Source organism: Sus scrofa, chromosome 5, assembly GCF_054392235.1.
Source record: "Sus scrofa isolate SSC_HxYL_T2T_F1_AM1 chromosome 5, Sscrofa_HxYL_maternal_Yorkshire_Landrace_v2.0, whole genome shotgun sequence".
NCBI classification, from domain to species: Eukaryota; Metazoa; Chordata; class Mammalia; order Artiodactyla; family Suidae; genus Sus; species Sus scrofa.
Genome location: NC_139387.1, coordinates 90,050,311 through 90,072,499, shown reverse-complemented (window position 1 = coordinate 90,072,499; position 22,189 = coordinate 90,050,311). Strand labels below are relative to the sequence as shown.

Here is a 22,189-nt window from a genome sequence, read left to right as displayed (position 1 = left end):
TTTTATAAAAGTTTTTAGATCAAAAAAACAAAAGTTAATACAAAGGCAAAAATCAGAAAGAATACATCTCTCAAGTATATTGAGCACAGCTTTGTTTTCATCGGTAAATATTTATTGAGTGCCTAGTATGTGCCCGGTGCACCATACTAGATGCAAGGGACTCTAACAGTAGATAAGGTGTGGTCCCTGCCCTCAAGGAGCTTACATTTCCACAATTTAAAGTGCATCTCAGGTATCCTGATACAGAATTCCACCAGTCTCAATTTCTCATTTTTTTCTATAGATCACATGACACTGCACAACTACCAACCAGAGTTATAAAATAGAATGTTAGAGCTAAAAGAAACCTCTGATACCATTTGTCCAAAACAAAAACAAAAACTGATGGAATGGCCCTTTGTGCCTAGAACTCATGCGTTCTGATTTCTGGTTTGGTGCTTTTCCCATTTTCAGGCTTCCCACAAAACAATACTCGTAGATTTTTATAAGTAAGAACTTCAAACTCCTGTGACGTACCTGTACAATTGTTTCCTGCTAGACAAATACTTTATAATTCATAGCATATTAAAATAAGTGTACGCCCTATGTATTTACCCCAGCCTGTTCACTGTAACAAACCAGAGGGATCAGAATCATCCAACTGCTCGCCTTTGGTGCCAGGGCTGCACCTCCCCATCCTCCACTTTCACAGTGCTCAACTACTTGGGAGTACTTAGCCCAGCACTAGATATGTGGGCCACTGGCCGGAAAGGGACCCAAGTATAAATTACAGATGTACTCTTTTCCTAGCTAACAGATACACACCCAACCCAACCATGGACATATTCTGAGGTGCCGTAATGCGCCACGCACCACACTCGTTTCTAAATACATAAATATGAATAAGTCTGTCCCTCAGGAGTGCCTTGGAAACTATGAACCAATGTTTAGTTGTATGCTCAGTAATATTAGGTGCACTGGGAACACTCGTCCCTAGAGAAAGGTCTCCAAAAAATATTTCCAAGAAAGCATAATATTAGGATAGGGTCCTGGGGGATAAGAGTACAAGTCCCACGGGTGAAGAGCTGAATGACCAAAAGTGAAGGAAAGTGGCCAGAGGCCAACATCTGGAAGGACAATGGCAGGGACAGGAAATGAACCACTAGTTTTCCTGAGACCTGAGGGGCACAATGGTATTAAGTTCTCTTTACTGGCAACTAATTTTTTAAATACTGCTTGTCCAAATTAAAAAATGAAAAAGGTTCCCCCTAATTTTAGTAATTACTAAGGACTCCATTTACCTGCTATGTTGTAGCCAATCCTGCGGCAGACTGGGTAGTTTGAAAAGTTCCCTTAAAACTTTTGTTCAATTGTTTTTGATACCTAGCAGCAGTAAGCATAAATTTAAACTTCAGGAGTACTTAATTTCTCCTTATAGAACCAAAAAGAGTTTGACTTTTCACCAATCAAACTTAAAGGTCCAATTACAGGTAGATAAAAGAAATCAAAAAGACATACTTTATAATGCTTCTTAAAATAGCTCTTTAAAAAAAAAAATCCTTTAATGTGAAACTTTCTTTAGTATGTTGTGAATTCCATCAAATATAACCATTTAGGACTATTTTTACTACCTCCACTAGTAAGGGGAAATACATTTATAGACTTTATTTTGAATGTGCCGTGTCTACTTCAATTAGCATAAATTTTAATATAAGGAGTTCTGTTGATAATGTTGGCATGATGTAGTTTATGGGACAAGCTTCTGACCCTGAAGTCTCATCTGAGACTCACCTCACTAGCAGGTAACCTTGGACAAGCCTATCAGAACCCTGGGTCCACATCTATAAAGATGAAGACATTACATCCTGTCCTAGCTTCGTAGATCCATTATCTGTAAAACTGTCCCAATAACTATACATACTAAAAAATGATAATTACAGATAAGTCAGTGAAGTTAACCACCAGAATAATCACTTTAACTCATGCCTATAACCGAAAGCTTTTAAATAAAGCAGCTTAAATAAAGTGGTCATTAAGCAAATGAAGACTAAAATTACCCACACTAGGTTCTTAGCCTACTCTATGGTGCCTAATCTTTGGAAAACCTTTTAAATTCATTTTAGGGGGGAACATCTGAGTCAAGATATTTATTAGTGTTAATACAAACAAGCTGCAACCACTAATTTAAAAATTGGAAGGTTTTTTCCTCAATAAGTACATTCTTTAATGGAACTGTATCTAAATAAGAATTCCATACAAATAAACTATATACCTTAACACTAGAAAGCAAGGAAGGAGTATTTTACATTATACAGAACAGACTTTCAGTGGGTTCAATCACGATGAGTTACCCTTCCAACCAGATACTTATTTGTTATATTTATTACAAATGTTGCAGTCAGTTCGGTAATATGCCAGCGATCATACAGTTTTAACATTTTGTAGTGTGAAGCACACTTAGCTGTTTCCAAAGGGATATGTGATGTGGTCTTCATTTCAGAGGAACAGAAGTGACTGAATTATTGTCTGCTCTTTAATGTTTCAACTAACCTGTGAAGAGAAAAATGAAGTTCTATAACATTAACTTCAAATTTTTAGGTATAGGGCATGGTCATTTGTAACACAAATTTCACACTGGAAGTAGATTCCAGAAGCACTTTAAATGGGAGTTCCTGTTGTGGCTCAGTGGTTAAGGAACCCAACTAGTATTCATGAGGACATGGGTTCGATCCCTGGACTTGCTCAGTAGGTTAAGGACCTGGCGTTGCAGTGAGCTCTGGTGTAGGTCAAAGACATGGTTTGTATCTGGCGTTGCTGTGGCTGTGGAGTAGGCCAGCCTGGGAACCTCCATATGCTTTGGGTGCGGTCCTAAAAAGACAAGATAGAATAAAATAAAGTACTTTAAATGATGAAGGCTAAGATAGTTATATCAGAAGAATAAGGCGATGGACTCAATTTCCATGAGGATCTTTCTAGTTTTTCACTTTGTCTACGCTTTGAATGAATAATCAAAAAAGACCAAATATCCACTTTCCAGGCTACTACTACTGTAGCCAGGTAAGATGTAGATAATTCAGGGAGGAAGACTAGTCTCAGTCGTCAAGGAGATGATGATCTAATGAGTAGATGCACAAACCAATTACAAGATAGTGGAACAAGTTCTATTAGGTCACTGACCTGTGACAAGGACACCTATGTGTGTGCTCAAGGCAGTGGGCATGGAGACACATCAGGGAAGGCTACTAAGAAGAGAACCTTAACTGCAAGCACAAGGAATTGGAGGGTGGGGTGAGGCGGGGGAAAGCTAGAAACAGAGCAGAGAGCTGGCTTATCTAAGTATAAAAGGTAGGTGTGGGTGAAATAAAAGCATATGTACATGAAGGCCAGTGGAAGAAAAGGCCAAAAGAACTTAATATGATAAACAGCTAGCTAAGTAATCTGAATTTCATCAAGACTAAAGGGAAATTACACATTTGTAAACAGCTGCATGTACACACAAATACGCAAATGACTTCTAGAAACATGATACTTAACCACTCCATTGCCTCATCAAGGCCAGTGCCTTTGGTTGCTGAAGTTTTGAATATTTGCCATTTTCGGTCCTTCAAGGCAGGTAAGCCAAGCGAATTTGCCATCTCTGACGGAGTCATGGCCTGTTCCATGTCCTGTTTATTTGCAAACACCACTAAAATGGCTTTTCTAAGCTCTTCTTCCTAAATAAAATAGAAAATGTTTTATTGCTTCTAATCAATTTGCTTCCTTGAGTTTAGGAAAAATGCCAAAATATCCATTACTTTAAAAGCACATTTCCTAGGTGTTCCTGTTGTGGTGCAGCAGAAATGAATCCAACTAGGAACCCCATGAGGTTGCAGGTTCGATCCCTGGCCTTGCTCAGTGGGTTAAGGATCTGGTGTCGCCATAAGCGGTGACGTAGGTTGTAGACTCGGCTCGGAATCAGCGATGCTATGGCTGTGGCATAAGCCAACAGCTGCAGCTCCAATTGGACCCCTGGCCTGGGAACCTCCCTATGCTATAGGTGCAGCCGTAAAAAGCAAAAAAATAAATAAAATAAAAGCACATTTCCTAATTATTAATATATAATGTTCATTATAATGATTTAAATTATAGAGAAGTATGAAGAAATGAAACTTCACCCATAATCCTATCTCCTGAATATGATCACTGCTTAACATTTTGGGTGTTTTCTACTGCTCTGTAATTCAGATACTTATAGTTTATTTAATAAATATATTCATATATTTAAGATCACATTTAAATATGGTTCCATACCTCCTTTAAAAAACAAACATATTGTAGATATTTTTCAAAATCATAAAAAAATTTTTTAATTAATGGCTAAATATACTCTACACTATGAATGCATGCGCCATACATGATAGAACTGTTTTCCAGTATTAGATTCTTAGTAGATTCTTTTCATTCAAGTATTAGAGAACCCAAGTGATAGAATCATTACATAGAAAGCTTTCTGCAAATCTTTATTTCCTTCATCACTATTCTGTGAAAATGGGATCAAAGTATGAAATTTTTTCCAGGCTATTAGAGAGGTTGTAACAATTCCAACTCCACAAACAGCATATGACAGTGCCCGTCTTCAATGCAGCTTTGGCAGAACTGGACACTGTATTTCTTCACACATAGCATATCATTATATACTTATTTATTACCAGGGTACTAGAAATGCAAATGTTATTTGCAATATACTTTTCTCCCATAAACTGTAGGTTCATGCCTCTTGCTCATTTTTCTATTGATTTGCAAAAGGTATTTATATGATTAAGAACACTAATCCTAGTGTCACTAGTTATGAAACTGTGCAGTTCCCTATGTTACCCTAATTTGTATTGTTTGGCATCTGAGCTTTGGTTGTTTTTTGGTTTCTATTAATATAATCTATCACTTCTTTTGTAATTGTTTCCAATCATTTGATTCAGAAAAACCTTCCCAATTCAGAAATTTTAAACACTTATAATGATTTCCCTTTTTCTGGCCACACCCATGGCATGTGGAAGTTCCCAGGCCAGGGATCGAATCCATGTCACAGCAGTGACCCAAGCCACAGCAATGGCAATACCGGATATTTAACCCGCTGAGCCACCAGGGAACTCCCCTGATTTCCATTTTTGTATTTAGTTCTTTAATTCATTTAAAATTTGGGGGAATTCCCATTGTAGCTCAGCGGTAATGAACCTGACTAGTATCCATGAGGATACGCACTGGATCTCTGGTCTTACTCAGTGGGTTCAGGATCTGGTGTTGCCATGACCTGCGTGTAGGCTGCAGATGAGGCTCAGATGTGGCATAGCTGTGGCCAACAGCTACAGCTCCAATTCGACCCCTAGCCTGGGAACTTTCATATGCTGTGGGAGTGGCCCTGAGAAAACAAGAAAAAAAATAAAAATAAGTAAATAAATACACAAAATTTTTGTGTACAAAGGTAAAACAAATTGATTTTGTGCCTATAATTTTTTTTTTTTTTTTTTTTTTTGTCTTTTTAGGGCCACACCTGTGGCATATGGAGGTTTACCAGGCTAGGGACTGAATCGGAGCTACAGCTGCTGGCCTACGCCAGAGCCACAGCAATGCAGGATCCGAGCCGCATCTGCAACCTACACCACAGCTCACGGCAACGCCGGATCCTTAACCCACTGAGCAAGGCCAGGGACCGAACCCGCAACCTCATGGTTCCTAGTCAGATTCGTTTCCACTGCGCCACAATGGGAACTCCTGTGCCTATATATTTTAATATAGTAGTTCTGACTCCTACTCCACATGTACATTATATCATTATTTATTGATTGAATTAAGTTACTTTCTAAAGAATGAATAAAATTTTTAGTCCTTTCTTCCTAAGATTATACAAGTCAAATCTTAATACCACAAAAAACCTAACAATAATCTAGCACAATTTGAGAACTGTGGAATAAAGTTAAAAATCCATTTCTTTTCTACAGTATTTTACACAATAAAAATCTATTATACCACATGATTTACATCTAAATAAAGATTTTATTTTAAAAATCTGTTATACCCAAGGCAATTAACCAGTCCCTTAAAATTCCTCATACTTTGCAGTTCCTGTTGCGGCTCAGTGGTTACGAACCCAACTAGTATCCATGAGGATTCAAGTTCATCCCTGGCCTCACTCAGTGGGTTAAGGATCCAGAGTGGCTGTGAGCTGCTGTGTAGGTCGCAGATGCAGAGTGGATCTGGCATTGCTGTGGCTGTGGTGTAGGCTGACAGCTGCAGCTCCAACTGGACCCCTAGCCTGGGAACTTCCACATGCCATCGGCACAGCTATTAAAAAAAAATAATTCCTTATACTTTAAATTTGGTCTAAGAAGTAAGAAGCTCTTATGATAAATATGATGCTATATTGTAAAAGCAATTAAGCAAAACTGTAAAACTTTAGGTCTGCAATTTCTAACTCAGAAGCTACTAAGATGTTGGTCATCCAAAAAATGAGAAGTCTGAAGTAGGTAATCAAGTGGCCTAGAATTTAACATTTAAACATTCAATGATCAGATAATCCAGAATAGTAATGTTGGTGGGAAAAAGAAATCTACTCATCTAATTTTATCAAGCAAAGGTAATTTTGTTATTAATTAAATTAATCATTCGTATATTTGAAAAGCTTTTTAACAAATGGAGGTTTTAAAACTTAGCTGATTAGTCAATGCATCCTGATTTCAGTCAGCTAGCCAATGAATTATCTTACAAACCTCAATGAAAACAACGTACTGAGCTCTTACTTAAGAGCTGCACGTGGTTCTACACATCATGGGTACAGATGTAAAACTCAAAGTCTTTTCCATTTTAGGGTGAGAGGTATATATAATTAAACAAATATATTTTAAAATAATGGAAAGAAATGATTGGTGGTGCAAAGAATAAAGTAGGATAAGGGGTTGGAATTTAAGTGAAATCCCTCTCTGCAGAATAAACATGTCAAATGAAACATGTCAAGAAGGCAGCCATGCAAAGATTTGGAAAAAGCATTCCAAGCAGGAGTAACAGGAGTTCCCACTGTGGCTCAGCAGGTTAAGAACCTAACTGTACCCATGAGGATGCAGGTTCGATTCCTGGCCTCAGTGGGTTAAGGATCTGGTGTTGCCACAAGGTATTTGTTTTTATTTCTCCAACAATATTTTTGGAATAGGAATTTGTAAGGAAGAAAATGGTACTAATCCCTGTTTTCCCTTTTTTTTGGCCCCACCCAAGGAAGGCATGCAGAAATTCCTGGGCCAGGGATGGAACCCACACCACAGCAGTGACCTGAGCCACAGTAGTGACAAGAACACCCGATCCGTTCACTAGGCTACTAGGGAACTCCTCTGTTTTCCTTTTAATTATTCCTGTATGTGACAATAAACAATGAAAACAGCAAGTAAATGTAAATGATTTCCCCACATTTTTACAAAGCTTTCTTACCTCCAACATGGCAACTAACTCTGACTTGGAAATGCCAATTCGGTCTCGGTCACAACTGTCTACTACATAAATGACTGCATCTGTGTTTGAATAATAACATCTCCAGTATGGCCTAAAGAAAATTCAGAAAGGGAGAACATATTATTATTTAAAAGAAGAAGAAACTGAGATGTTAATTTACATTCTGGGTCTTGGCAACACTGGCGTAGGGGGTATAACTCTCCAATCTTTCCCCACCCATGTAGAATCAATGCATAATGACTCACTGTTTCTGACAGACATACACCCCTCAGGTGGGACAGGATGGAAAAAATGTTCATAAATATAAATCACAGGAACAAGGAACTTCAGAATGAGTTCAGGCTTTAGGCTAAGAAAATACATTTATAATCTACAGCATCACTAAATGTACTGATAAAAAAATGTTCTACACAGACCTAATTGTTGTATCTTCTAAATCTTTAACAAGAAACTCCTTAAGAGGGATGGGTTCTTAAAAAAAATTTTAATATAATTTTTTATAGTAGACATTAAATTGATCACTGAAGACAAGTAAAAATGGCTAAAACTAGAAATAGACGCAAAAATGGTTCAAGAAATAAAATGAGTGAAAGGCAGCAGGATGTCTGGGGAATGCACTACTGATCTTTTAAGATAGTAAGTAGCCTCGTGAGGAATCGGTGACAGCCATTAAACCTTCACAGTTGCCATGTCAAGCACAGAATGATGGGCAGGAGACCTGACTTTCAGAGGGCATCTATGTTCATATTAGCCCAAATGGTGGACCTAAAAGGTATTTTCATGAAATCCAAAACAGCCTGTCTCATAGAGCAAGGGACTGACAAGAACTAGAGGACCCTCTTGATTTCAAATTACCGAAGATTTAGGTCCTGAGATATTCGTGGAAAAATTTTTCATTTAAGTGATATCTGAAAAACTAGCTTCCTTAGATTTTAATTCTTTAGTTAAAATTTTTAATTCTCAGATCTTAATTGAAAGAAGAAAGCAGTTTTACTCAATTTAGACAAGGTGGGTCCCAATAAAATTAAGAGGAAGGTATGTTTTGGTTTACTGCTATTAACCCTAAAAGAACTAATAAAGATTCAATACTGCAAAACTAAGATGGCCTTTGTACCATACCTGATACTTGTCTGTCCTCCTAAATCCCAGACTTGGAATTTAAGGTTCTTGTATGTTACCGTCTCAACATTAAATCCAATGGCTGGAAGAGAAATTAGATTAGTAGTTTATGCAGATTAGTGCATTCTATCTTCAAAGCACACAGGCTGGGGCGTTCCCACTGTGGCTCAGTGTGTTAGGGACCCAACTAGTATCCATAAGGATGCGGTTTGATCCCTAGCCTTGCTCAGTGGGTTAAGTATTTGGCATTGCCACAGGCTGTGGTGTAGGTTGCAGATGTGGCTCAGATCCCATGTTGCTGTGGCTGTGGTATGGGCCAGTAACCGCAGCTCTGATTTGACCCCTAGCCTGGGAACTTCCATATGCCACAGGTGCAGCCCTAAAAAGCAAAAAAAAAAAAAAAAAACCAAAAAAACACAAAAAAACAGTACATAATCTGAGTTTCCGAAATTAATAGTAATTGTTGAATAACATTATTAGCTGAGTAGTCTTCCATTTAAGTTAAGACAGCATGCAGTGCTACACACACACACACACAGGCATTAATTAGCAAAATCAGCCCCATTTTCAGGGTATACAAGAATCTCTGCAAATATGAAATTCGTAGCTCAGTGGAAACCCTATTATGTTAAACTCCCCTTATAATACAGTACTGGCATACAAAAGTGTTCAGAAAGTTCTATTTAGAAAGAACAGTTATAGACATATTACCAAAAAAAAAAAAAAAAAAGGAATTTTGGTAGGTAGTCAAATAACAGGGAACAAAACCAAGAAAGCCTAGATAGATTCTAAACTTCAGTGGGTAAGGGCACAGCATGGCTCTATACTCCTTTAAGGTTCTCTGAGGCTGGCAATTTCACAGACCCTCTGAAGACTTCCCCAAGAGCTCATTTGTAGTAAGGTCACAGCGGGATGGTCAAAGGGGAGGTGTCCCGTCCCTTTCCTCTACCATCCTCCATAAGTGGAGCTCTGGCAACACATGGCTAAGGAAGGATACTACTCCACTGAAAGGAGTCTAAAAGAGGGTAGAGAGGGAGTTCCCATCGTGGCGCAGTGGTTAACGAATCCAACTAGGAACCATGAGGTTGCGGGTTCGGTCCCTGCCCTTGCTCAGGGGGTTAACGATCCGGCGTTGCCGTGAGCTGTGGTGTACGTTGCAGACACGGCTCGGATCCCGCGTTGCTGTGGCTCTGGCTAGGCCAGGGGCTACAGCTCTGATTCGACCCCTAGCCTGGGAACCTCCATATGCCGTGGGAGCGGCCCAAAGAAATAGCAAAAAAAAAGACAAAAAAAAAAAAAAGAGGGTAGAGAGGATGCTGAAAAAAACTTAGGAGCTATGTTTTATACATACACACAAACATACACAATGATCACTAAAATTTTACAAACTTAAAAAAAAAAGTAAAAAAAGACAGATGTAACTAGACAATTTTTAAGATTTAAGTTTTTACTGGCAAATGATGCTTATGAGTACGTGGCAAGTAAGCTATTACAACTAAAAAAATAACTATACTAGAGTTCCCATTGTAGCTCAGTGGGTTAAGAACCCAACATGGTGTCTAGGAGGACATGGGTTCGATCCCTGGCCTCTCTCATTGTGTTAAGAATCCGGCATTGCTGCAAGCTGCAGCATAGGTCACAGATATGGCTCTGATTTGATGTTGCTGTGGCTATGGCATTGGCCTGCAGCTGCAGCTCTAATTCAAGCCCTGGCCCCGGAACTTCCATATACTGCAGGCACTGCTATAAAAAGAAAAAAACAATTACACTATAGCAAAACTAAGTGAAAAACTAAAAAGTTCATGATACCTCCCTTAGAACTGGGTAACAGCGTAATCACAATCTTCACCTCAATTAGGAACACTGTTTATGTGCAAAGGACAAGTGTGGACAAGTATAAACCACACTCACAATCAGGCCGAAATGTAATCCACTGGGCTACGTGTACTAAAGAAGCCACCAAGACTCAACTGCAGCACAAATGGGCAATTCTGAGACATAAAAACTGAGGAAGATGAAATTTACTGAGGGTGGCAAAAAGAAGTAACAGATGACACAGAAAAGTTCCTCTTTCATAAAAGCTAGATTTCTTTTTTAATCTGGAAATTTAAATGGTATTATATACAGACGTTCCTTGAGTGACAAAGTAACTTTAAAGGCATAATTTAAATACACTTTTTGTGTGTGTGTGTGTCTTTTTAGAACTGCACCCACAGCATTTGGAGTTTCCCAGGCTGGGGGTCTAATTGGAACTGTAGCCACCAGCCTATGCCACAGCCACAGCCACAGCAATGCAGGATCTGAGCCTCGTCAGCAGCCTATACCACAGCTCATGGCAACGCCAGATACTTAACCCACTGAGCGAGGCCAGGGATCGAACCTGTATCCTCATGGATACCAGTCAGATTCGTTTCTGCTGAGCCACGAAGGGAACTCCAAAAGGCATAATTCAAATATTCTTGAGTGAACTCTACAAACTTAGTTTAAGTGCACTAATTTTCTCTAAGTAAATTCAGGGCAACTAATGAAAAAAGCATATAAGTAACAGGACAACATTCTTATGTAGTAAAATAGGACTGCTGAAGAACATTTTTCTAAGATATCAATTGATTTAGAGTTATTTCTGGATATGTTCAAGTACTAGATTAATTCAACACTCAGTCTCTTCAACAACTCACATCTTGAAAAGTAATCAATAGAATTACTTAAGAGAAACTAATCTTAAATAGTTACAAATACAGGAAAAACCCTGCTTCACATGTATAATATCACTTAGTAGCTATACAATTCTTTTTTTTGGCAGCACCCACAACACGTGGAAATTTCTGGGCCAGGGATCGAACATGCACCACTGTAGTAACCAGAGCCACTGCAGTGACAATGCCGGATCCTTAACGTGCTGAGTCACAAGAGAACTCCTCTATATAATTCTTTACACAGGCTTACAGAGTATTTTACATACTTGATGTACTCCCCCTCAAAGCCAATCTTCATTTTATCAATGAAAATACTGGCTCTCAATGAGATTAGGTGATATACCTCTACCCAACTTTTAAAATAGCTCTAAATGGCAAAATTCTACCACGCAAAGAGGTGCATTAATTACACTGAACTCTATAGAAAAAAAAAAGGGTTACCGCAATCCCACTCTTGGGCATCTATTCGAACAAAACTCTACTTAAAAGAGACACATGCACCCGCATGTTCATTGCAGCACTATTCACAATAGCCAGGACATGGAAACAACCCAAATGTCCATCGACAGATGATTGGATTCGGAAGAGGTGGTATATATACACAATGGAATACTACTCAGCCATAAAAAAGGATGACATAATGCCATTTGCAGCAACATGGATGGAACTAGAGAATCTCATCCTGAGTGAAATGAGCCAGAAAGACAAAGACAAATACCATATGATATCACTTATAACTGGAATCTAATATCCAGCACAAATGAACATCTCAGAAAAGAAAATCATGGACTTGGAGAAAAGACTTGTGGCTGCCTGATGGGAGGGGGAGGGAGTGGGAGGGATCGGGACCTTGGGCTTATCAGACACAACTTAGAATAGATTTACAAGGAGATCCTGCTGAATAGCATTGAGAACTTTGTCTAGATACTCATGTTGCAACAGAAGAAAGGGTGGGGGAAAAAATGTAATTGTAATGTATACATGTAAGGATAACCTGACCCCCTTGCTGTACAGTGGGAAAATAAAAAAATTATTAAAAAAAAAACCTTATTAAAAATAGATAGCTTTATTTTAAAAAAAAAGGGTTACCAACATTATGCTCATAGTAGAAGTTTACAAACCTTATCAATTACAATATACAATTATTTATTCGCAAATAAAGTTACGTTGGATGGAAACAGAAAGCCCTTATAATCAGTTTATCACACAAACACTTACTAGGAATAGTGGTTACGACTTCTCCAACCTGTAATCTGTACAAAATTGTAGTTTTTCCTGCTCCATCTAATCCCAAAATTAAAATCCTCATTTCCCGGGTTCCGAACAGACTGGAGAAAATGCTTGAGAAAAAGCCACCTTAAAAAAATAACAAAAATGAATTTCAATACCATTTTGTGAGCTATGTCCACAAAAGATTTAATCTTGCCCTTTGAAAGCTATACCAAATTAAATACTATTGTAATTCATAGGTGTATATTTTGCTCCCGTGAAATATATTATTCAACATCAAAATAGTAATTACTAATTGCTACCACATTCTAGTAGATACCAGGTGTCAGAGAGATAAAGATACACTCAAAAACAAGAGAAATATGACCACTGTCCTCATGAAGCTCACTTTCTACTGAGGAGAATGCGGCTCTCTTAGCATCATCTCCTCACTACCCCAAAGTGCAAATCAGAATGACATTGAACAATGAGGTTCTTGAACATGAAAAGTAATTATTATTGCTGTATAGCAGCAATATCATCTTAAGTACCTTCAATCATTGAGTATTCTCTGTAAGGAATAGAACTAGCACAAAATACTGAGATGAAGCCAAAAAATAAAAAAATAAAAAACTGGAGTTCCCGTCGTGGTGCAGTGGTTAACGAATCCGACTAGGAACCATGAGGTTGCGGGTTCGATCCCTGCCCTTGCTCAGTGGGTTAACGATCCGGCGTTGCCGTGAGCTGTGGTGTAGGTTGCAGATGCGGCTCGGATCCTGTGTTGCCGTGGCTCTGGCATAGGCCGGAGGCTACAGCTCCAATTCAACCCCTAGCCTGGGAACCTCCATATGCCGCGGGAGCAACCCAAGAAATAGCAAAAAGACAAAAAAAAAAAAAAAAAAACTATTTTTGATGGAAAATCATTAGAAAAATAAGAAAGCTACATTCAGTGCATTATGTAATATTACCAGAAAGCTTTTTACACACAAGGTATTGTGTAATATAAAAGCACTTGTGAACAGAGAATAGGACGGTGGTTACCAGATAGATACCCGGGAAATGGGGGAAATAGGAAAGATGTTAGTCAAAGGATATAAACTGTTTGAAGATAAGTTGTGGAGACTTTTAATAAACATCATGGTGACTATAAGTAACAACAATGTATCATACACTTGAAATCTGCTAAGCAAGTAGACTGGAAGTGTTCTCATCACACATACAAAAAGGTTAACTATGTAAGGTGATGGATGTATAAATCTGCTTGATTTGGTAATCATTTCACAATGTATACCTACATCAAAACTGTATCCCTTAAATATATGCAATTTTTATCATTCATACCTCAATAAAGCTGGAAAAAGTTAAAATTTTAAAATTATCCTTTGTCTCTGCAGGACTTCCCAACAATAGGTTAAGGTGTTGATTCATTTGCATTGTTTAAATAAAATAACCCCTAGGAATAAGGGAAGTGGAAATTTGGAATCTTTATTCTTTTTAGAAAAAAAGAAAGCACTTTTAAAGTAAGTCTTTTCTGGAGTTTCCGTCATGGTGCAGCGAAAAGGAATCCGACTAGGAACCATGAAGTTGCGGGTTCAATCCTTGGCCTCCATCACTGGGTCAAGGATCTGGTGTTGCTGTGAGCTGTGGTGTAGGCCACAGATGGGGTTCGAATCCTGCATTGCTGTGACTCTGGTGTAGGCCGGTGGCTACAGCTTCGATTGGACCCCCAGCCTGGAAACCTCCATATGCTGCGGGTGAGGCCCTAAAAAGCAAAATAAATAAATAAATAAATGAAAAGAAATAAAAAATAAAAGAAGTTTTTTCTGAAGCTCCTGTTAAGAATCCGACATAGTGAGGATGCAGGCTGGATCCCTGGCCTCACTTAATGGGTTAAGGATCCAGCATTGCTGCAAGCTGCAGCATGGATCACAGATGTGGCTCAGATCCAGTGTTGCTGTGGGTGTGGTGCAGGCCAGTGGCTGCAGCTCCAATTCAACCTCTAGCCTGGTAACGTCCATATGCCACAGGTGCAACCATTAAAAAGAAATAACTAACTATATATGCATGTTTGAGTCACTTTGCTGTACTGCAGAAATTGTCCCAACACTGTGAATCAATTACACTTCAATAATTTTTTTTTTTTTTTTTTTTTTACAATGGCACTTGTGGCCTCTATAAGTTCCCAAGCCAGGAGTTTAATCGAGTTTAATCAGAGCTGCAGCTGAGGCCTACACAACAACCACAGCAACACCAGATTCCAGCCATCTGTGACCTATGCCCCAGCTTGCAGCAACAGCCAGATCCTTAACCCACTGAACGATGCCAGAGACCCAACCCACATCCTCACAGAGACAAGGTAGGGTCCCTAACCCACTGAGCCACAATAGAAAGTGGGAGGTGGGAAGAAAAGTGAAGGGTTTTGAAAAAAGACAGGTAAGGTGTTCCTGCTCTGGTGCAGCAGAAATGAATCTGACTAGTATCCATGAGGGTGCAATTTCCATTTCTGGCCTTGCTCAGTGGGTCGGGGATCCTGCATTGCCCTGAGCTGCGGTGTAGGTCGCAGACCAGGATCCTGCGTTGCTGTGGAGTAGGCCGGCAGCTATAGCTCCAATTTCACCCCTAACCTGGGAACTTTCAAATGCCTCAGGTGCGGCCCTAAAAAAAAAAAAAAAAAGTAAGCGCTTGTGATGTTCCAGAGCAAGAAGTAAACTCCCGAGAAAATCGCAAAGAATTTGCATCATTTGGAGAGATGTAAACAGGTTTAAAAATCTGCACCTTCAGGTGGGCTCTATCGGGGAGGGAAGCTGTCTTTACCTGACGCTTGTAGTGACGATGTAGTTCCCTCAATTAGCACTCCAAAAATTGAGATTAAAACATCATCTCTAGTAATACTCTGCCCATTTCCTCCTCCACTTTATTATCTACGTGAAAAGCTACAGACAAATGCAAGCTACAGACGAATGCCAAATTGGCAATAAAATATTACGAGTAACCCTACGAGCAACCCGCTCCCTCCCTCTTGGATTTTAAGTGTCGCTGTTCCAGAGACAGGGAGAAAGAATCAAGCTTCCACTACAAGGTCAGATCTCATCTTTCACCCAAGAAACCTCAGGGAACCTACGACTGACACGTTGCCAAGCTTCGCAAGACCGGCTCCGCCCAGCAGGTCGAGCTGGGTCCGAGGGAAGAGAGACCCAGCTGTCCCCACCTATGACCCCGCCGGGAAAAAGGTGAAACAAGGGCAGGGGAGAAGGTTCGAGGTACGGTCCATGCAGACCCATCCAAGAGCCCCGTTAAGTGTTGTTCAGCGACCCGCCCCCTAAAACGCCGACTATTCCGGGCTTTCCCGGCCGGCCCCAGCTCTGGGCCTCGGCCTCTCGAGCGCGCGCAGGCTCCCTTCTCAGGTCTCTCACCCATGATGAACCTCCTCTCCGCCCTCGTCGATCGTCAGAGACCGGCCCCAGCCTTGGCAACGACTCCTATTCGAGCCTTGGCGCCGCCACCGCCCCTCGCCTAGGCCTGCACTCCAGCTCCGTCTCCAGCTCCGAGGCGGTTTCCTTGGAAGCCTGGTCAGCCAGCAACTTCCACGTCGGACTCCCGGCGGGGGCGGGAGCAAGGCTGCCGCCGCGGCTGCGCGCTGGGAACAGCGGCCTGAGGGTCCGCGTCTTCACTTTCCACACAAATCCCCGGCGAACTGGGTGTAGATACTGTAGAACCTACGAGAGAAAAAAAAAATCGAGAACCCCAAGTCGTTCCTGCTTCTGTTTTCTTGGACAAGAAGGGCTTCCTAAACAAGGAAATTCGAATTTTTATTTTAAACTCTAACCAACACACACACACCCCCCCCCCCCACGAAAAGTGGCGAATCCGCCAACCAGGAATGCGTCTCGGGCCTCGATGCTGCAGCCTGACTGGACACCGGCGCTGCCTGCGACGGCGTAGCAATTGTTGGTCCTGAGGAGGCTTGCGGGGGTTGACCCAACTTTACCTGGGTCCTTTCTCCGATTAGGAAATAGGGCTACGTAATAATAATGGGAAGAGCCCCGAGCCACCAATGCGGAGCAGCCTTACACCTGCGGCCGCTAACAAGATTTTTGGCGTCGCAGTGTCCTGCAAGGTCAGCGTTAGAGTCCCTCCCCTTTTTCTTCCGCCTGTCCCTGAGTACCTGAGCACCCTTCCGGGATCTGCAGTGTGACAGACTGGACCAGAGCTTGGGCTCTGGGTTGGAGACTTGTTCCCTCGAGGGGAGTAATGTAAGGGTTTGACAGTAGTTACTGTTTTGACTTCAATTTTCAAATCTTCCAGCTGCCTGGCTTTGAACTAGATTCGTCTACTGCTCTCGCCTCCCCTTCTCAAATCTTAAGTTCACAGAAACTTTCCTTGCAAGGCAAAGGTTGCTTTTGTTTTGTTTTGTTCGAAAGGGGGAAAGCTGATCGGCCCTTTATTTATTTATTTATTTAGGTGTTTTGTTTTTGTTGTTGTTGTTGTTTGGTTTTTTTTTTTTGTCTTTTTTGCTATTTCTTTGGGCCGCTCCCGCGGCATATGGAGGTTCCCAGTTTAGGGGTCGAATCAGAGCTGTAGCCACCGGCCTACGCCAGAGCCACAGCAATGCGAGATCCGAGCTGCGTCTGCAACCTACACCACAGCTCATGGCAACGCCAGATCGTTAACCCACTGAGCAAGGGCAGGGACCGAACCCTCAACCTCATGGTTCCTAGTCGGATTCGTTAACCACTGCGCCACGACGGGAATTCCGGCCCTTTATTTAAACACCTGGACCTTTTTAAGTCAGAGCTTTAAGCATTGCGTTGTCCCACTGTTGGACGTCAGCGTGCATGATTCCACTGATATTTTTCACTTATTTATACATTTCCAATACTTCTCCGCCAAGATTAGCTGCTGTCACTTGGCAGATCTTTGCCATTGCTATTTCAAATTTATGTCAACGTCAAGATTTATGTTTCCAGGAGTTCCCGCAGTGGCTCAGTGGTATCGAATCTGACTAGTATCCATGAGGACTCTGATTCAATCCCTGACCTTGTTCAGTGGGTTAAGGATCTCGCGTTGACGTGAGCTGTGGTGTAGGTCGAAGACGCGGCTTGGATCCTGCCTTGCTGTGGCTGTGGCTAGGCCAGTGGCTATAGCTCCGATTAGCTCCCTAGCGTGGGAACCTCCACATGCTACTGCTGCGGCCCTTTAAAAAAAAACATATATATATATATGTTTCCAATACAATGCACTAAGTTTCCTGAAAAATACATATTCCTTTTAAAGTACACCTAAAAGGGGAGTTCCCCTTGTGGCACAGCAGAAATGAATCCGACTAGGAACCATGAGGTTGTGGGTTCGATCCCTGGCTTCCCTCAGTGGGTTAAGGATCTGGCCTTGTGGTGAGCTGTGGTAGGTTGCAGACTCTCCTTGGACCCTGTGTTGCTGCGGCTGTGGTGTAGGCCGTCAACTGTAGCTCCAATTCAACCCCTAGCCTGGGAACTTCCATATACTGCAGGCGCAGCCCTAAAAAAATGTGAAAGATAAATAAATAAAACTGAAAGGAAAGATACATGGTAAACTTTATATTCACAATATATATTCTGAACCAAATAAACAAATGAGATACATGTGAGGGTGCTATGTAAACTGAAGTGCTATATACAAATTAAAAGGCATTTGTGGGAGTTGCCATCGTGGCGCAGTGGTTAATGAATCCGACTAGGAACCATGAGATTGTGGGTTCATTCCCTGGCCTTGCTCAGTTGGTTAAGGATCTGGCGTTGCCGTGAGCTGTGGTGTAGGTCGTAGACGCCAGCTTGGATCCCGTGTGGCTGTGGCTTTGGCGTAGGCTGGTGGCTACAGCTCCGCTTCGCCCCCTAGCCTGGGAACCTTCATATGCCACAGGAGCAGCCCAAGAAATGGCAAAAAAGGACCAAAAAAAAAAAAAAAAAATACATTTGTAATTCTATCAGATGGCATTTGAGCCTTTTGTAATGTGTATTAAGCACCTAATTACAAGTCACTATAGAAACATTAATGTGATACAAAACCAAACAAAAAGCCTTTAGGCAATTTGGTAAGAAACTTTATTTTTCAAGTTACCAATTTAATTCTTTGTCCATAAAGATCTGATCTAATTTCCTGAATGTATCAAAAAACAGGTAGTTCCCACTGTGGCACAGTGGGTTAAGGATCCAGCTTTGCCGCGGCTGTGGAGTAGGCCTGCAGCTGTGCTAGGATTCAGTCCCTGGCTGGGGAACTTCAGTATGCTGAGGATGCGGCCATTAAAAAATGAAAAGAAAATAAAAAAGAAAACAGAAACTTCTTCTCCATCCACGGAAATCTTTGATCTAAAGAAAAATCCCAAAATATTAAGGTAAGGTGTTACCCTTTAAAATTTTCCTAAAATAGGTTGAAAACAAATGACTTTCTTCTGAATATTTATGTTCAAGGCCTTATGTTTATGAAATACTCTAAAACAGTCCCAACTCTCAAAATTTATAACTTTTAGAGGCACTCATTAACTCACAGGTATTCAAAACAGAAAATTTAAATGGCTTTTAAAAATTTTGAGACAAGGAATTCCTATTGTGGTTCAGCGTCCATGAGAATGCAGGTTCATTCTCTGGCCTCCCTCAGTGGGTTAAGGATCCAGCATTGCCATGAGCCATGGTGTAGGTCCAAGACCGTGACTCAGATCCCACCTGACTGTGGCTGTGGTGTAGGCCAGCAGCTGCAGCTCTGATTCAACCCCTAGCCTGGGAACTTCCATATGCTGCAAGTGCAGCCTTGAAAAGAGAAAAAAAAAAAAAATGTTAAGACAAATTTAGAAATAAAGCCGTAAACATCCTAGAGAAGCTTAGTTAATCTTTCTTTGCATTTGATCTCCACTTTCTCTTCCCTTCTCTCAGTTCTCAATTCCTAAGACTCTGGCAGTTCATACCATCAAAGGAACAAATTTCAATGCATAAAGGTCATGTTAACTTGGTGAAAAATAAGATAACAAAACTACCAGTTCCTGTACCTTTTCTGATAATGACTGAAGAAAGTTAGTACTCTGTAGGAAAGGTATGTATCTTAAGGACAACATCGTCTTTCAAAATGCAGTCATTCTGTTAATATTGACCAGGTACTACTGTTCTTGATTACTAAAACGAAACACTTGAGGAAGTAGAATTTTAGCAGCATGCTAGAATTAAATCAAAATGTTTAGATTGTAAGTCTATAGAACTTTATTCTTCAAACAAGCATGTATAATTGACCTTACTGCTTTCAAATCTGCAGCTGCATCTGATTTGATCTCTAGCCTAGGCACTTCCATATGTTGCAGGTGCAGCCCTAAAAAAATAAGTAAATAAAATTGCAACCCACACTGCATCCCCCTTATCCTGAAATTTTTTTTTTTTTTTTTTTTTTTTTTTTTGTCTTTCTAGGGCCACACCCAGGGCATATGGAGGTTCCCAGGCTAGGGGTCTAATCAGAGCTGTAGCCACCAGTCTACACCACAGCCACAGCAACACCAGATCTGAGCCACATCTGCAGTCTACACCACAGCTTACAGCAAGGCCAGGGATCGAACCCACAACCTCATAGTTCCTAGTCCGATTGTTTCCGCTGTGCCACTATGGGGACTCGCCCTCTTATCCTGATTTTTAAATAGAACTTCCCACTGAACATGTAATTTATTTGCTTATTATGCTCATTTATTATCTACTTCCTCTCACTGAAGTGTAACATCTATGAATGAAAGTCTTTTTATTCATTTTTTTCACTGTTTTGTTCTTGTACTTGGGCATCAAACAGATAATTATTGTGAGAATGTGTTGAATTACAGGTTTTTAAGGCCAATGCCATAAATATAAGTTAACTTAAACAGGTTATGCAGTATTATTAAACTTGTTTCCTAAAATAGGCATATTTGAACCACCTAACCTAATTTAATAGGTGAGTCCAAACCATCTTCTTCAAGTTGTTATATTCAAAGTGAAACCACAAGGTGGTAGTATTGCTTCAGACTAATTCTCAGCCAAATGAGATGGTCCAATGGATTAAAATTGGGAGTTCTCGTTATGGCTCAGTGGTTTAAGAACCCAACTAATGTGTCCTTGAGGATTCGGTTGGATCCCTGGCCTTGATCACTGAGTTAAGGATCCGGCATTGCCACAAGCTGTGACCTAGGTTGTGGATGTGGCTCAGATCGCAGGTTCTGTGGCTGTGGTAGATTCTGACACCTACAGCTCCAATTCATCCTCTAGCCCAGAAGCTTCCATATGCCATAGGTGCAGCCCTAAAAAAAAAAAAAAAAAAAAAAAAAAAAAAAGCAAAAGAGACAAAGAATTTAAGATAAAAAAAGGAAATGTATTATAGCAGTCCAAGCAATTAAAGAATTCCAAAATTCTTTTGACTATAAAGCTGCAATAAGATCAAATAAGTTTAAATTTTTAAAGCTGAAGGAACCTCAATTCCAGCCATCTCAGTTGCAGATGAAGAAGTAGTAAGAAACAAGCCAAGCAATAGATTCAGGGCAGCAGCTCTGATCATTTGAATTCCAGGCCTGGAGTAACTACATTATGATACCTTCTATAACTGAGCTGTGTTCTTCATTTGATAAATCGATTTTCAAACACATGACCATGCTATAGTTTGCTGTGGTTTCTGAAGTCTGGAACTTAACTTTTTTTTTTTTTTTTTTTTGTCTTTTTGCCATTTTCTTGGGCCGCTCCTGTGACATATGGAGGTTCTCAGGCTAGGGGTTGAATCGGAACTGTAGCTGCCGACCTACGCCAGAGCCACAGCAACTCGGGATCCGAGCTGTGTCTGCAACCTACACTACAGCTCACGGCAATGCCGGATCGTTAACCCACTGAGCAAGGCCAGGGATGGAACCCAAAACCTCATGGTTCCTAGTCGGATTCATTAACCTCTGAGCCACGATGGGAATTCCTGGAACTTAACATTTCTATGTTTTCCATTGCCTAGCAGAAGTTACATTGTTTTGCTCAGATTTTATTCCATGAAGCAGGAACCTATGAAATACAGTAAGTGTGATTACATAAGCATACTAAATATAAGATTCTAAAGGGCTTATCATATTGTGCACTTAATAATTGTTTTATATTTTATATTTTATATTATATTATTTTATTTTATTTTATTGTCTTTTTAGGGCTGCACCTATGGCATACGGAGGTTCCCAGGCCTACACCACAGCCACAGCAATGCCAGATCTGAGCCGTGTCTGCAACCTACACCACAGCTCACGGCAACGCTGGATCCTTAACCCACTGAGCGAGGCCAGGGATCGAACCTGCAACCTCATGGTTCCTAGTCAGATTCATTTCCGTTGTGCCATGACGGGAACTCCTATAATTGTTTTTTAAACTAAGAAACATGTTGAAATTGTAACTAGATATGTGCTGTTCACAGATTAGGATATGTATTGTGCTTCAAATGTTTCCTTTCAATAACATGTACTTTGCCAACATAGAAGAATTTCTCTTTAGACTAAGGGGTTGTTTTGTTTCTTTGTTTTTTTGTGTGTTTTTTTGGCCATACCTGTGGCATGCATAAGTTTCCGGGCCAGAAACTGAACGTGTGCCACAGCAACATCCCGATCTGCTTCAGTGATAACAATGCTGGATCCTTAATTGGCTGTGCTACAAGGGAATTCCCTAAGAGGTCTTTTTTTAAATTGAGTAATAATTCACGTACAATAACATTTT

At 40.6% G+C, this 22,189-nt stretch overlaps 2 protein-coding genes across 4 annotated transcripts in view; one reads left to right on the top strand and one right to left on the bottom strand.

The window, feature by feature from the left end:
- Nucleotides 1-90: 90 nt before the first annotated feature.
- ARL1 (ADP ribosylation factor like GTPase 1) lies at nt 91-16,192 on the bottom strand. Its single transcript, NM_001031784.2, is given in 6 exon segments — nt 91-2,529; nt 3,514-3,692; nt 7,432-7,543; nt 8,572-8,653; nt 12,486-12,623; nt 15,890-16,192. Coding segments are annotated over 6 exon segments (546 nt in total). The 5' UTR covers nt 15,894-16,192; the 3' UTR covers nt 91-2,498.
- A 162-nt stretch (nt 16,193-16,354) lies between these two features.
- The window catches only part of SPIC (Spi-C transcription factor), a 69,517-nt gene continuing 63,682 nt past the window's right edge, over nt 16,355-22,189 (top strand). The window contains exons 1-2 of one of the 3 annotated variants that reach the window (XM_021092694.2): nt 16,355-16,593; nt 18,629-18,843. The gene's annotated coding sequence lies outside the window, so the exon portion shown is untranslated. Of the gene's footprint in view, nt 16,730-18,628; nt 18,844-22,189 lie in introns of all 3 variants that reach the window. The other 2 variants (XM_084957407.1, XM_084957408.1) reach the window with 2 other exon arrangements.